General features: G+C 42.9%; 1 protein-coding gene across 1 annotated transcript in view; it reads left to right on the forward strand.

Moving 5' to 3' along the window:
- The window catches only part of eif2ak3 (eukaryotic translation initiation factor 2-alpha kinase 3), a 28,712-nt gene that overhangs the window by 2,841 nt on the left and 10,064 nt on the right, over nt 1–15,807 (forward strand). Inside the window, exons 2-6 of the mRNA XM_026306402.2 lie at nt 7,053–7,182; nt 14,310–14,504; nt 14,691–14,821; nt 15,165–15,432; nt 15,603–15,768. Coding sequence (XP_026162187.1) covers nt 7,053–7,182; nt 14,310–14,504; nt 14,691–14,821; nt 15,165–15,432; nt 15,603–15,768 — 890 coding nt within the window. The remainder of the gene's footprint in view (nt 1–7,052; nt 7,183–14,309; nt 14,505–14,690; nt 14,822–15,164; nt 15,433–15,602; nt 15,769–15,807) is intronic.

Below are 15,807 nucleotides of genomic sequence, written 5' to 3' on the forward strand. Positions count from 1 at the left end.
GGTAATATGTTTAGAATATATTAGTATACATAATATTAAAAGTTGAAATGATTCCTCTTTCTCTGTGTTCTGCTTTATTGTTTTTGAAATGTGTTAGAGGTATTGTTTAAATGTTTTGTTGTTTGTGTACTTGGTTAATTATATAATTACCTAAATAATAACAATGGATTCAGTTTTATGTGGTGGGTATAAATTTACACACCACCCTGTCAGACAGTAACACTGATATGTGGAAGTAAACATGAGCAGGTGAATTATTCATTATGTCTGTAAAACAACAACAACAATGTAAAATGTGACACAGATTTTGCTTAGGTAATAAAATAATGAACTTGAGGAAGGTTTTTTGTTTTTCGAGTGTCAAAACACAGCAAGACCTCCGCTCACACCCTGCTGGCGTCTGTCTGGATGTCTTTGTTGAAGTCTCCTGCTCACCTTGCACTTGCTCCTTCCTGTATGCTCTCCTTTACATTCACACATGCTCTTTTTAATGCCTCCCCTTGAGTATATGCTCTGCTGGATGCCCTGTTTTCAGCCATCTGTCAAGAGAATTTGTTGTTGAACTTTAGAAAATGTCACAAGAAATTGAACACAATTTAAAATTGTCACCGTCTAGACGTTCACTTTGACCCATTTTAAACAAAAAGGACTAAATGTAAGAAAACACATTTTCAACTATCAGCTCGTTTTGAGCAGGTTGTATGTTTGAATAGACTAATTGAAAAATGAAATATTGTTTATGTTGGTAATTTTAAACAATTCTGAGTAATGATGGTGAACCTGGACCTAAAACAGCAGTAAACTTAACTAGTTTCTGTAAAGTAGTTAGTCTCTGCATCCAGCCTTAATGAGGTCAGACTTCTGAAAACATAACGCCACTTCCTCCTGCAGCCTTACAAGGCTTTGCATGCAGCAGCTGCTGTTAATCAGCACAGGTCCTGTGACGAGAGCTGCCCTGTGTCAATAATAACGTCAGTGCTGAGAGAAACAACTTTATGGAAATGTGAGGAAAGTCACGTGACACAACATCCAATTAATTGCTTTTGAAGGATCCCAGTAACTTCAGTGTTTTGTGGACATTAGATAATAACTGTCAGAGCCTGGATCTCTTTTGTGTTTTACAGAGAATGGACCTATTTTCTTCCAAAGTAGATTTTGGAGTGTAGCTCTTCAAACATGCTCTTGAAAACATTTCATGTGGTTGGCTTGAAAACCAGTCTTCACTCAGACAACATTTCTAGCTTTCTGTCTTTATTTATTATTTTTTTTATGTGCCTTCCCCTCCCCTGTCTCCTGTAATCTATAAATATTGTAGATGTTCACTTTGATCCTGCTTTCAGTTTGTCACACGAGTTGCTGTCATGTCAGACGATGGCTCGGCTTGTGTTTAACGCTGCCATCTATATGTTAGAAACTCCGCTCTGGAGCGTTGTTTATGTCTTGTCTTTGTGTGTGTGTGTGTGTGTGCATACATGTTTGCACCCTTTGTTTGTGTGTGTGTGTGTGAATCATGCATGTGTCGGCACTGCCAGGTCTGATGCTTGTGTCAGCGAGTGCTCCGATGGGGCCTGCAGCACCTTAGGGAGCTCTTGAAGGTGAGAAGAGGGAGGACAGCTCAGTTTGAACCTGCTACCCCCGCCACCCTCCAACCCCCCCGCCCTTTGTACCCCAAACCCCCCTCAGGGCCCTGTAGCAGCAACAGCTCTTCTGGGCCACCGTGCTTACCGGCTGGCTCCCACCAGCCTACTGCTTAGCAACAGCCAATCGGCCAAGCCGGATGACTTGTTGGCCAATTGCGTCGGAGAGACGGTCTAGTGCTCAGAATTTGAGTTGGCCGCATGGGTCTGACTATAGTTAGGTAAAGGAGGAGGAGTTTTTTTTTCCTTTTTTGGGGAGGAGACAGTTCATTACCTTGTTTTTTTTTTTTTTTACTTTTGTTTCAGTAGTACACTCTCTGTAACCAGGGAGATGTTGTAGGTTTTATTAATAGAAACTGTCCCCAAGATAACAGGTCAAGATGAAGTTGATTGAACTTCCTCTGGGAAGTTTTAATTGAGCACTTAAAGCCCAGTTCTTCAAACTCAGTTTTGCATATTGGAGAGTTCTGAATGTATAACTCCACTTCCAACAAGCTTATATAACCTCTTCTCACCTGTTTTTTTTGTTATGTAGCCATATTTTATCCATTTAGTGCTTGCTTTCTGGTGTGCAGACACTGTCAGTTGATGCTGATTGTCAGTGGCTTCCTGGGTGTCTTTGCACCCGATGAACACGGTCTGGGTTGTAGAAGAGGTCGTGACTGATGAGATATTTGCAGGTAATTTCATAAACGCGTACGACGACAGAAGTAGCCACCATGTCTTCATAAATGTGGCTCCTAAACAATACTGGATTTAAACACAAGTAGGTGTGAATTTATTAGGTCAGTGGCTATTTCAGAAGTCGACAGCACCCATCCTGCAGCACTGCAGTATGGGTGGGGCAGAGGCAAAAAGGTGGGATACACTGAGTGAGAGAGAAAGGCGAAGGAGAGGGAGGGGAGGTTGAAAACAAGGAGTTAGCTTGTAGTTAGTCGGACCATGCTGTCTTGTTTTCACTCTCGATGGCTCCTCACTGCTTAGCAACAACCAATCGGATCCCCAGATCAGAGCTGCAGCCCAGCCAATCAGCTGGCAGGAGCCTGGCGCCATAGCGTTTGGATGTAACCACGTGTGAGATGATACAGGATGGAGAGGGGAGCGCAGCTATGCAGGAGGAGAGAGAAGGAGATGGCAACACTTTTAAATGGTGTGTGTGTGTGGTTTTATGATAGTACTAGAAGGTTTTTCGACCACACCCTTTGCTCTCTGCTGCGGTGGTCTGCTGCAGTGACCCTGAGGCGTGTGGGGTCGATTTTAAAGGGGACAGCAGCACCTCGCAGGTCCTCATCAGCCTACAGCTGCTGGGACAACGACATTAAACACTTTTTTAGGTTCAGACAACACTTACATGATCCTCTAAGTCACATTAAACAGCATTTAAGTGCTGGAGTAATGTCATCCGCCAATATTTTTAATCTCTCTTTAGGCTCATAACTGCTAATGTGACCCCCTTTCATTTATTTTTTTAAACTTAGACATTTATTCTGGTATCACTGTGTTTAATGTACTGTAAGTGTAGTTATTTTTGCATGCTGCATCGTGCAAAACTTAGAACGTCCTGCATTCGATTGAACCACAGTAAAACCGTAAAGTATTTGTCAAGTCTTACTCTTACTAAACATTCCTGGTTTTGCTGCATTATCTGTCAAAATGTGCACCGTTTAAAGGAATGCTGTCTTTTTTCTTTTTTTTCCCCTCCTGCCGGTGCAGCTGGTGGTGCTGGGTGCGGCCGGCTCAGAGCTGCATCCATAACTTTCTCCCCACGTGCTCCCCATGCTCTCATATTTTTGTTCAGCCTCTTGGTGGCTGCGCGGCAGGGTGAGTGGCAGCTGCGCGGCAGCAAAACTCCACACTCCAGCGTGCATCCAGGCTGCTCGCTGTTGCATGGTTACAGGCAGTTCTCTCCTGCCATTGGCTCAAAGTCTGCAGAGCCGCCCTACGATTGGCTGAGCAAGGCGAAAAACAGCGCTTCTACTGGCTGCTTGGAAGTGACAGGCTGTTGTGATTGGTCCGGTTCTGCAGCTCCTGCTCCTTGGAGACTCGGCCTGTGTAAACATCCTGGTTTCTTTCAATGGAGTGTGTTTACCAGCAGCTCAGTTTTGCCAGTGTGTGCAGACTGAGGCTGAATGTCTCTGAGGAGCAGAGAGTCTGGCGAGAGCAAGGCTAATTGGCTCCCCACTCCGCCATACGCTTTATGATTGAAGAAGCACTCTGCACTATTATGACACATTGACAGCATTATAGGCGAGGACGCTAACAACCCTCAGTCTGTTGGCAGTCTCGCTACTCTCCTTCTGTCTTTTTATTCTCCATACCAATGTCTTCTTCAGCGTCTCCGCTGCCTGCATCTGTCACAGTCGGGAGCAGCCGCCCCACAGGCTACGTGTTATCCCTTTGGTGACGAGCAGAGCTGCGGTGTCTCGGGGCTCAGACATGGAAAATAAATTGCCTTGAGTTCTAAACAATATAGTAGGGATGTTTGTTTTGTTTGAGCTGTTTTTATTGTTCAGTTTAGTACTGTTTCTGCAGCTTCCACTTCCCCCTCCTCTACTGCTTATTTTATCCATTAGGATTATCATACCTAAATTGTACAATTAAGTGCCCCCCCCCTCCTTTTTTTTTTTACTTCTTCTTCTTCTTATCTTTTATCTGAAGTACAAAGAGCCCAAAAGATCCTTTGATCTCCCTCTCGGAGTGAAATTCGCTCTCCATCTCTTTCACACTTTCTTTGCATCTGTGAAGTTGAACTTGATCTGCTCAGTGACTTCTTCCTCACTTCTAGATTCACAGCATGACTTGGAGGGGGTGGGGCCCGCCGTGTGAAGGCCGCCAAAGCTTCCACCCTCTCAGAGAGCTGACTGCTTAGCAACAACCAATCAGCCTAATATTTTTGGCAGGGTCTCGCAACCAATCGAGAGGGTGAGAGCGGGCTTTAGCGCTCTGTTTTTATTGGTGGCTGAGAGGAAAAACAATGTTTTTCTTAGTACTCCACACTTCAGTGCTAGTGGCGAGGCTGATAATGCTAAGAGCAGATTTGTGGAGATAATCTTGGCTTTGATGGGGCTGAAAGACACATGGCTCATTACTGTTAAGTGATCCTATTTGCATTTTTATGCAAACTTCCAGCTCTGGTTGAGCTGAACAACTAACTGGCCCAGAACATCCAGCTTAACTCCCTGTGAGTGTGTGGGTGACTGCAGTGAGACATAAGAGACACCTTCCTAAAATTAATTTGCTCTTCTCAGAAACAGCCCAGTTCTTCGTTGCACCAATGTTTGACAACACACTCTTTCCCTGTCATGACTGATGAGGGTTCAATGAGGAAATCAATGAGGGAGCTGATCAATAGCAATTCACCTGCTAAGTTTAAATGATGGATAGTGCGGTTAATGCTCAAGTTAAATAGACTCTGTTTAGTTGACAGGTGTCACATACACATTAATAAAGATGATGGTGAGTTCATGTTTTTTTTTTTGTTTCCTCATTTTTGCAGGGAAGGTGAACAAGTGTAACACTGTCTTCTCTCAGCAACTGCTGTCTAGTTGCCCTCGAGGGAGGCAGTTAAAGCCCCACGTGCCCCAGTGGCTGACAGAGGGAAGCTGCTTGGGCCCCAGCTGTGTGGATGTGAAACAGTGGGTGCCCAGAGACAGCATGTGTGCTCAGCAGACCATCGCTGGTTAAATAAAGCTAAAAGCCCTGTTGACAGTATCGCCTCTAGACAGATACAAATCAATAGTCAGGAGGTGGCCCCTGCCCAAGCTCAGGACATGACTGACAAGCACTGCAGCAGAAGCCTGAAGTATTTGCTGAGGGGTGGGGCCATCTCGATTCATTCGAGCCAGTTAGTTTGTTTTTAGCCTGGAGTTACGAGACGAAAGAGAGAAGGATTGTTAACAAATCTTGCAGTGTGGACACATTAAAGAGCATAAAACTCAATTGGAAAATACAGAGAGTAACCCTTACTTGAAGTTAACTTTTTGAAAGTGCTACAGAATTGGAAAAAATGGGGGAAACAAAACAAGAACATACAAAAATTTAAAAATTGATCACTGGTGCACTGGTGCTGTGCAAAATTCTTAGCTAGTACTGTTTATCATCCCAGAGAAAACACTCTGTCTTATTTCCCTCCTCATCTTATTTTTAGCTGCTCTCTGTGTCTTTGCCAGCAATGCTTCTTGATGAAATATGTGCAAAGTGTGTTCACTTTATTTTGCAAATACAGTATTTAGTGGTAAAGTTTTTTTTTTTTTGTGTCTTTCTCTTGGAATCGTTCAAACAATTTTTTTTTTAGGAATGGAGGTAATGACCAAAGCTTTGATTATATCCAGCGAGCGTTCATCTGCGTTGTAGAACTTTCTTAAACCGTCCAAGATCTGTGAAAAAGAAATTATTCAAGTGTCTGAAGTGGCTGGTTGTTGGTGTGGTATTTCAGAGCTGTCATCATGGGTAGCCAGGCCACTAAAACTCTGCCAATGTTGGACAGTCCAGAACGCCAAGACTAACTAGAAATGTCACTGAATGAATTTATCGACTCTGAATAAAAGACAGTTTTTGTTGACAAATAAAACATTTATTTGAGGTTTTGTATGTAAATGAGCCAAATGATATCACTGTAATAAACGGTTTGAGTCTGCGGGAAGTAACAGTGTCAAATCCTCCCGTTTATTCCTAACAGCCTCTGTCACCATCTGTTCCAGACCACCATCAGTGTGTTCTTTCTATAGCTGAGGTGCCACAGACTCTCTGATAGTAAATGAAGACATGGGAAAAACAAGTAATTTTCAGTGTTTATACTTTAAACCATCCTTGCCTGAATGTCATGGCTAAAAAATATGATCAAATGGAAAAATAACATGACGTGCTGTAAGTGGTTGAGTACAGATTATTAATCTAGTTCATCCAACCATTTTTTCACAGCATTCACTGACCTGCTCTTACAGCCCACATCCCTTCATCAGCATTTCAGGCATATTTGATGTGATCATACTGTATTTCTTTTAAGTTTCTTTATTATGGGATTACGTCACCGATATGGTCCCTTCTTCAATCGACATGCCAGCTGCCAAACTGGCAGGAGGGGTTGTCATGGCCCAGGTGTGCGGTTTGCTAATTGAAGGTCACCCTGACTGCTAAACAGGGCGGACTCGAGAAGAAAACATCTGCACCACCACAGTTCTTCACCCTCTTTTGTCTCGCCTGTGATGGCACCCGACTAAAGCCCCCGCTGAGGAGAAAACATTGAAGAACAGCTCTGTTGTTATGTGGGGAAAAAAAAAAACAGCTTGCTGAGACACTCTGCTGCCTTTACAAGTACAAGACAGCCAGTGTTGGTGCCCAGGGCTGAAAAGAGTGTATTCTTGCCAGTAAATACATTTGTGTCTACAAATCCTTTTGTTTGTGTTCTCCCTGCAGGTCTCTCGTGATCATCAGCACCCTGGATGGGCGGATCTCTGCTTTAGATCCTCACAACCAGGGCAGGAAGCAGTGGGACCTAGATGTTGGCTCAGGGTGCTTAGTGTCCTCCAGCCTCAGCAAACCTGAGGTACACTCGACACAGACGGTTTACATTTTTATTCAGTGAGTGGGGAATAATAAGGTAAACCTGAAAATGTTGGAAAGGCTGACATAGGGGAGAGAGATGTCTATGTTACTAAAACCTAGATTTATTGCTCTTCCTCTCCACTCAAACAAGATGCTAGTCCACAAATTAACCATTCACTGTTATTGACAGTGTCAGACTAGCCTAATCTGATAAACACAAGGTCTAGCCACTGTCATTTAAACAGCCTGATTATTATTAACCGACAGATGAAAAAGTGAATTTTCGTTCTTTAGACCTGTGAGTGGCAGGTTACTGTCTCGTCTCTGTCTTTGCCTCAGAGCAATCGCTGCCCCTCCAGGCTTTCTCTCTGTAGACGGTAAGACCAGCAATTAAACTCTGTACACTTTGAACAGTCAACCAAGAGTTGCTCCTGCTTACGTTCAGTTCATGTACACACACACACAATGCAGACCAGACATACTGTACACCCCCACATAAATCTGAGAGTAACTGTTTCGCCTTGAGGATTAGCCTCTTTGTTGACTGTAGTGGTTTACACATGCAAGCACAGCAAGGCCCACGTCTGTACATGTATACAGAAGCTTAAACCGCCCACACTGACATGCTGAAAGTGAAGCGTAGCCCAGAGCAAGACCGGAGTGCTGCTCTCTGAGATGCATACTAGAAACATGCTCATGGTTTTACTTTGATGTGGACTCGCTCTGTGTGAGTTTCGCCTCAGGGAAAAAGCCTCTGATACTAACAAGGATCTGTGTGGCTGCAGAGATCAGTTTAATATTAGTCCTCTGGTACTGGTAGGGAGTGTAATGAACGCTCGTTCTGTCATATAAAACATTTCTGTTTTATTGTCCTGACAAAATGCTATAAAACATAATCTACAATCAGTTGAGTTGAGGAAGCAAATTGCCTGTGATTGGTAAGGTTTTCCATTAAAAAAAAAAAAGGCTCATAGATAGTGATGTATTTTTGTTTGTAAGCCAACTTACACTTTGATTGACAACTCAAAAGCAAAGAGTATTAAAATGTGTATAAGGAGAAAGCACAAAATAAGCAGTTTTTCGCTGGTCGTTGACATTTTAATGTTATAAAGAATCTCATTCAGGTGTTTCAGAACCTCCAGTTTTGGTGCAGAAAGTGGTTCTCAGGTTTATGCCATTCAGCCTGATGGATCTCCATGTGTTTATTTCTGTAAACACATGCAAACCTTCAATTAAAAGACGGAACCAGTCACTGAAATTGGCTGCTATAATGTTGTTTTGGATTTAAAAAAAAAAAAAAAAAAAACTTCAAACGTGTTCTTCACTGTGTCACACGGGTGAGAACTGCTGGGTTTGAGATTTTGAAAATCAGAATTCATGAGCCCCCTTTTTTTTTCCTGTGTCCTCAGAGGTTATGATGCTGAGGAACCCCTACAGGTTCCTCGAAGCACTTATAACTTATACAGTGAGAGCAGTTTAACTTCAAACTGACTCCACTGGTGCGTCAGAATGTAAATTTGACCTTGAATATAAAGTTGCAGCCACTATACTGACTTACAACAGATCACTATATGGAAACTGCAGTTTTGGTGCTTGATTCTCAAAACTCCAAAATAATTTTAAACACAACATAATAAGCTAGTTTTTTATTTTATTTTATTAATTTTCACATATTTTTTTTTAAAAATCTTTTTTTTTTTTTTTACTAGATTTGTTTTTCATTCTCTGTGAAATTTAGCTTTGACAAAAAAGTAACTTAAATGAACATATGCATATACATACATTCCCTTACAACAGAGTGTAAACAGTGCAAGAAGTCGCACATCTGTAAAATATATCAAAACCTTAATGCCTCAATTAAAAGTGAAAGTTGCCCATTACAGTAGTACATGGTACTGTAGTGGGTATTTAGTATTGAGTATTTAGACAGGTCTAAATTTATATCTAAAGCACATTTCAATTTTTTTTCTGAACAAAGTTTGCCTCTAGATAATGTAACAAGTAAAACTGCAAATATAAAGAAGTAAAAGTAGAAGTATACACAGGACTATAGTATAGTATATAGTTTCTGTGTCACCATTTTTCACAGCAGCTTTCCAGTCTCTCTGAAATTCCTAAGCATGTAACTTCGCCCTGTCATTCTCCAGCGCGCTCATGTTGTGATAGAGGCTGACTGCTTGTTGGACTCCCTCAGTCTGTGTGTTTTCACCTGTTGGCTTCCATTTGGCTGACAGAGCAGAACAACCAGCGATACCTGTCTGCTCTGAACCCGGTGACTCGCTGTGACGTCACTTGTTATGTTTCCTGGCATGTGTGTGTGTGTGTGTGTGTGTGTGTGTGTGTGTGTGTGTGTGTGTGTGTGTGTGTGTGTGTGTGTGTGTGTGTGTGTGTGTGTGTGTGTGTGTGTGTGTGTGTGTGTGTGTGTGTTTCTTATGCTCATGTGCTTTGTGTGACTTTAAATCCATCCTTGGCCTCTCCGGCCTCAGTAACCTGGGATGCCTGTGTATGGTGTCTCTGTTTGTGGAGGTGGGGGGGCTGCCACTGGCTCCTGTCATCAACCCCACTCCACCCCGCATCACCACCACCGCCTCCTGAGCGCTTAGCAACAGTTCCATTGGTGCTTGCCGGGTTCCTGAGCACCAGTCTGCTCGGTGATTAGAGGCCGGGGGTGTCTGCCACTATGCAATTGGCTGGCCTCAACACGCCGGGGAGGAAGCAGCCAGTCATCTGCTGCATCCTGCTGAGTATGTGTGTGTGTGTATATGTATGTGTGTGTGTGTGTGTGTGTGTGTGTGAAATAAGGGACAGCAGAGCCACAAACAGCATTGTCTGCAGAAAAGGGAGCCATCACTTCAAAAAGCCAGGAGTCGCTCTGGGGTGTTTGGAGAGTGGCGTGATGGGTGTGTGTGTGTGTGTGTGTGTGTGTGTGAGAGGGTGCCAATGTGGAGTGACTCATGTTCAGGGGGGGCAGTGGAGTTAAAGGGATGAAGAAGAGGGGGAGGTTGGCTGATTAGGGAGGTGAGGTAATGCCTCAGACCAGAGATGATGTCATCACATAATAGAAAGTAGTCACACGTGCACTCCGGCAGACACACACTTGCATGCGTCTGCTGGCATTCAGCGTGAATGAATGAGCGATGAGAGAATTTGATCGATTGCTATACAGTGACTAACAATTGATCGCCTCACTGAGACTAATGTGACAAACAATAATTCTTCTGGCGTGGAAAAGGAAATGAAAAAGACCAGACGGGCGATATTTTTGGCAGAAAGTCAATGCCTATTCCGGCTGCCCTTATTTAGTTTTGATTGTTTTTGTGTGTGTGTGTGTGTGTGTGTGTGTGTGTGTGTGTGTGTGTGTGTTTGTTTTTATTCTGTTCAACCCAGCAGCTTTACTGTCTCTCTCTCTCTTACCCTCTGTCTCTTTGTCTCTCGCTCTCTCTCACGCTGTCTGCCGCTTTTAAGTGGAGTAATAGTCTTGTGGGCCAACAGTGGCACATTAGCGTCGGGTGAGAGCTGACGCTGTTTGACAGGATCGCTCGAGCGTTGGCAGCAACACACACAAACACACACACACACATACAACTACCAGCACCATAACTCTCCCCCCAGAACATACCCCCCACCCCTACATATCTCCCAAGGGTGGAATACAGTGACATGATTGGAAACATAAAATAATCATCAAGTGCCTCAGCTCATTTGGACACTGGATGAAATATTATGTATAATAACATTATTGTTAAAACAACACTTATAGATTATCAGCATGTATTTCATACTGCATTAACACATGCACTGGAGGCCTCTTGTACCCGACAGATGTGTATCTCAAAATAGCATCTACACCAGGGGTCTCCAACCCTGGTCCATGAGCGCTACTGTCCTGCAGGTTTTCCAACTCTCCCTGCCCTTCCAGTTTCTGATTGGCTGAACACACCTGAGCCAGGTAACCAGCAGTGCGTAGGGCGGGGATACCTGGAAAACAAGCAGGACAGTAGCGCTCGAGGACCAGGGTTGGAGACCCCTGATCTACACGTTCAAAAAAAGGGTAAAACTGTGTTTGTAGCTCTTTAGAATGAATTGACCTGTAACATTCAAAGCATTCACAGTTCACACAGTTTATTTTTTCTTGTTTTCAACTTGTTCTTCTTCTTCTTTTTTTCCTTTGGGCTGCTCCCTTCAGGGGTCGCCACAGCGAATCATCTGCCTCCATTTAACCCTATCCTCTGTATCCTCCTCACCCACACCAACTATCCTCACGTCCTCCTTCACTACATCCAAGAACCTCCTCTTCTTGTTTTCAACATGTAACAAAATAAGATTCCCCTTCAACAAAGACCGTTTGAAACAAAGGACACAGAAAACACAGAGTGGGGGTGGTTTGTTTATCATATATTCATGCATTGTTCATGAAAGGATACCTTTTAATTTGCTTCGATGGTCTCCTATAATCAATTTTTTCTTGAATGCTTCAAATAACCACGTTAGAGCAACAGATTTCCATTTTAGTGAAAGGCTTTTTTAGTTATTACTGAGTTAGCCAGCAGGATTTCCATAAACCTCGGTAAATGTAGTCAGTAGACATAACGGCGAAAGGAATAACATACATACTAGACACTGTTCTGCATGTCTGTTGCCAAAAGGCATGAAATGGGACACTGCCAGGTGGGCTGTAAGAATTTTACCTCATCTGAACCACACTAGAGGTTGGATTTATTAGATTTCTATTCATACAGCGCTAACATGTAGTATAAAAATTGTTATTGCATATTTGAAGTACATCTGGAAATAAGTGTCGATCTAACAGTACACTTTCAGTGCAGATAATCTAAACTTTTTTGCTTGTCTAAAGCCGGACATCACTGCTGAATATATATTTAAGTTTATATTTTGAAACCAAGTGCCGTATTAGGCCATTAAAGACCTTCAGCTGTAAGAAGTCATTTCATTCTCAGCTTATCTGAACTGTTTTTAATTACTAAACTTTAGAGCCTACCATACAGACAGAATGCTTTATGATTCAAGAGCTGTCAAATTATGGCACTGTGATTAATTTTATGTCACAACAATCTCTGCGGAATCAATGAAATTACGTGAGCTGAGTTATAATTATTTTTAAGGCCTGTGAAACTTAGTTACAATTGAGAAATTGTTAATAATTCAAGAGACATTCACGCCAGATTTTACAAGAGCTGATGAGATGGTAAAGATAAAGGTGAGACGCAGAGTTTAAGAGAGACTTTGAGTAGCTCGGCCTGCAGTGTGTCACTTGGCTTTTCTTAAATCTGCTGCAAAGCGTGAACTATTTGTCCTCATGGTTGACAGTTTGTTTATGCATACCACAGCAAAGGCAGAAAAATCACTGAGCATTCAGTTAAACGTCATTGGCGTAGCCATGAAAACATTTTCTAGTATTCTATGTGGATAACTGCTATATAAATAATGCACAGTTTTGTATATCTGAAGTAGTTCAGTTTGACTACTTGTTGGTGTTTTGTAGGGCAGCATGATAGATCAGTCAGTGCTCTGAGTTGGAATGGACGTGGACAAGATGCACAAGCAGAGCGGCTGAGAGAAGAGATCTGAGCTAAGTTATGTTGGCTGGATCTAAGACCTGGATTAAGGCGTCAGGAGCAGGGTGACTCATCCACAGCTCTGAGAAGTTCCTCTCTCTTGTAAACCTCTTTGGACTCCCACAGCCATACCGTTATGGTGTGATGTGATGGTCAGACTATTAAGCCCTCTTCTTTCTACTCGCTAAATTTATCCTCATCTTGTCGCCAAGCCATCCTCCTCCCTCCGAAAAGATGACATCACCTCTGCTCCTGGCACTGCGCTCTACTAAATCATTTTGCCACACATCCCCTGGCTTTTGTTAATCCACCACAAAGATACCACACTGACCTTTTCAGAGGATTTCTAAGTAAAAATGATTGGCATGTCATAGGTTTGATCATGGAAACACATAATGTCTTCATCCCTCCTGAACGTGTCCATCCACGAGACATGGAAGCCAAAACTGCTGTTATGTCACTGAGCAGTTTGTTAAAAAGAATGAGTCACAACTTGGACCTTCAAACAAAGTGATTTCTGATGACAGTGTTTGAATAATCATGACAGAACTTGAAGTAAACAATTGTCCTGACACCTCCTGATGAGCTAATGCTCGGAGGTTAAATCAGGATTGGGCTCAGGTTTTGGCAGTGATGTCATTCTCACTGCCCCCTACAGAGAGCACCTAATAGCCCTCACACACACACACACACACACACACACACACACCTTATCCGCGGTCGCACACTTTTATAAAGATCCAGGTTAATTACTTTGGCTCTTAGTTGTGTAATGGTCCCAAGCCTGCGGATTGAGTCCAAGTGTGTGGGGGCTAAAGCTGCTGCCGTGTGGGTGGATGTGTGTCGGCCAGTTTTGTCTGTGTGGGCAAATGTTTTTGTGTTTGAATGATTGTCTGCGCTGAGAAGGACTTTTCAAACTGAAAAAGATACGTGTGTTAAAAGCTTTTGCATCAGACTGAAGCAGTAAAGTTCAGAATCAATTATATTGACACTGGTGCTTAGAAATGCAGCTGTCCTGTACCTGTGTGTTACATGTCTGGGAGGGAAGATGCTGGAAATTCAAACTTATTTAATAGAACATGAAAATAGCAAAAATGTGTTACCTATGATCAGCTGTGTAAATATGTACTGTATTTCATAATATTACATTTTACTGTTTTCCATTTGCGCATTACCCATAGAAATTATAGGTAATCCATGTGCAGCTTAGCGATGTTACCTATATTTTCATTAACAAACTTCATACGTCTCTACTGTAACTTGCACTGTAACTCTAACTCTAACTTGACTTAATAAACCACAAGTTCCTCAGACAGCTGCAAATCGCTAAGGGGGCAACAGCTGTGGTTTGTCCCCTGCATGGACAGGTAGTAAAATAATAAGGACAACAGAAGCTGATCTTTAAAACACTTTGGCTGTTGCACTTTGTTTTTAGTAAGAAAATTTTAACCTTTTTCTCTTTTTGAGTTGGACTATGTGTCTTTCCAACTTAATTTGCATCAACTTGTGTGTTTGATATAACAAAACCAACCAGATTTTTTTTCCCCTGTAGGTATTTGGCAATAAGATGGTCATCCCTTCACTGGACGGTGCCTTGTTTCAGTGGAACCGTGACAGAGAGAGCATGGAAGCAGTGCCTTTCAGTGTGGAGTCCCTTCTGGAGTCCTCCTACCGCATCGGAGATGACACAGTCCTGGTTGGGGGCAAATCCCTTACTACATATGGCCTGGGGGCGTACAGTGGGAAGGTCAGTGGAATCATATGTTAATACATTTAATTAATGAAATTATATTTTCTGTTTCCCCTGGAGATTGAATCAAATCAATCATACCAAGTGTTTTTGAGAGAATTTAACCAGACATCAACCTACATCAACTACACGACCACGGTAGAATAACCCTCTTTGTAATTTCTCCCCTGCTGTTTGCCTCAGATTCGGTACATCTGCTCTGCAGTGGGCTGCAGTCGCTGGGGAGAAGATGAGATGGAAACTGAGGATGTGCTCCTGCTGCAGAGGACTCAGAAGACTGTGCGAGCCATCATGCCCCGATCAGGGATGGAGAAGTGAGTTTTATTCAATCAATCAATCCATCTGCCATTGCTAGTCAGTCAACCTGAGTCCTGAGTGAAGCAGATATGCTATCTTGTGTGGTATTTCAGAAAGGGTCAGTCACCCGATTGGCTTTCTGTCTGTTTTAAATAGTCAGTTAACTGTTCAGTCACTAGTGATTAACGTCACATCTCTTTTTACCTGCTGCTTTACCATACTGACCAGACTGATCATTTTAATTCAATATATTTGATCTGCATCCTCAAAATCATAATCAACTGTTATCATTATTTATTCCAATTCCCAGTTGTGATAGTTACTAAATTACAGTTCTTCAATTCTCTCTCTTGATAAAAGGTGGAACTTCAGTGTTGGAAACTTTGAGTTGAAGCTGGTTCCAGAAGCACAATCCGGAATAAATTTCCTGGAGGGAGAAATGGCGAATGGTGACACCTGGAGGGAGAGTCAGCGGGTCATCACAGATGAACCAAAAGACAGAGAGCAGACAGAGAAACCGCAAAGCCAGAACCACAACCTGGACCTTGTTATCAAGGTGTCAGTTCCTGATTGGAAGGTCATGGCTTTCAGCACCAAGCCTGATGGGCAGCTGGTCTGGGAGCGTCAGGTGAGATGTTCTAAACTACCAAAACACCATTTTAATGTAGTGGTGTTTACTCTGAGAATGTTTTCTGTGGTTCATTTACTCCATCACCAGTTTAGTTCAGTGCCTTGTGAGCCTCGGTCTGTAGATCAGTGAAGTATATCAGCTAATTCTGTGTCTCCTGTGTTGTTAAGTTCTGCACACCCATCGCCTCGGCCTGGCTTGTGGGTGGGGGTAAAGTCACACCAATCAGCCTGTTTGACGACACAGCCTACAGCAACCAGTCGGAAACCGACGAGGACGATGATGACGACGATACGGAGAAGGCAGCAGGAGCTGCCGAGTCCAGCGTGTACTTAGGTAAGTTCATGTTTACACAGGAAGTGTGGTATTCCTCAT

This window comes from Mastacembelus armatus, chromosome 22, assembly GCF_900324485.2.
Source record: "Mastacembelus armatus chromosome 22, fMasArm1.2, whole genome shotgun sequence".
In the NCBI taxonomy this organism is placed as follows: Eukaryota; Metazoa; Chordata; class Actinopteri; order Synbranchiformes; family Mastacembelidae; genus Mastacembelus; species Mastacembelus armatus.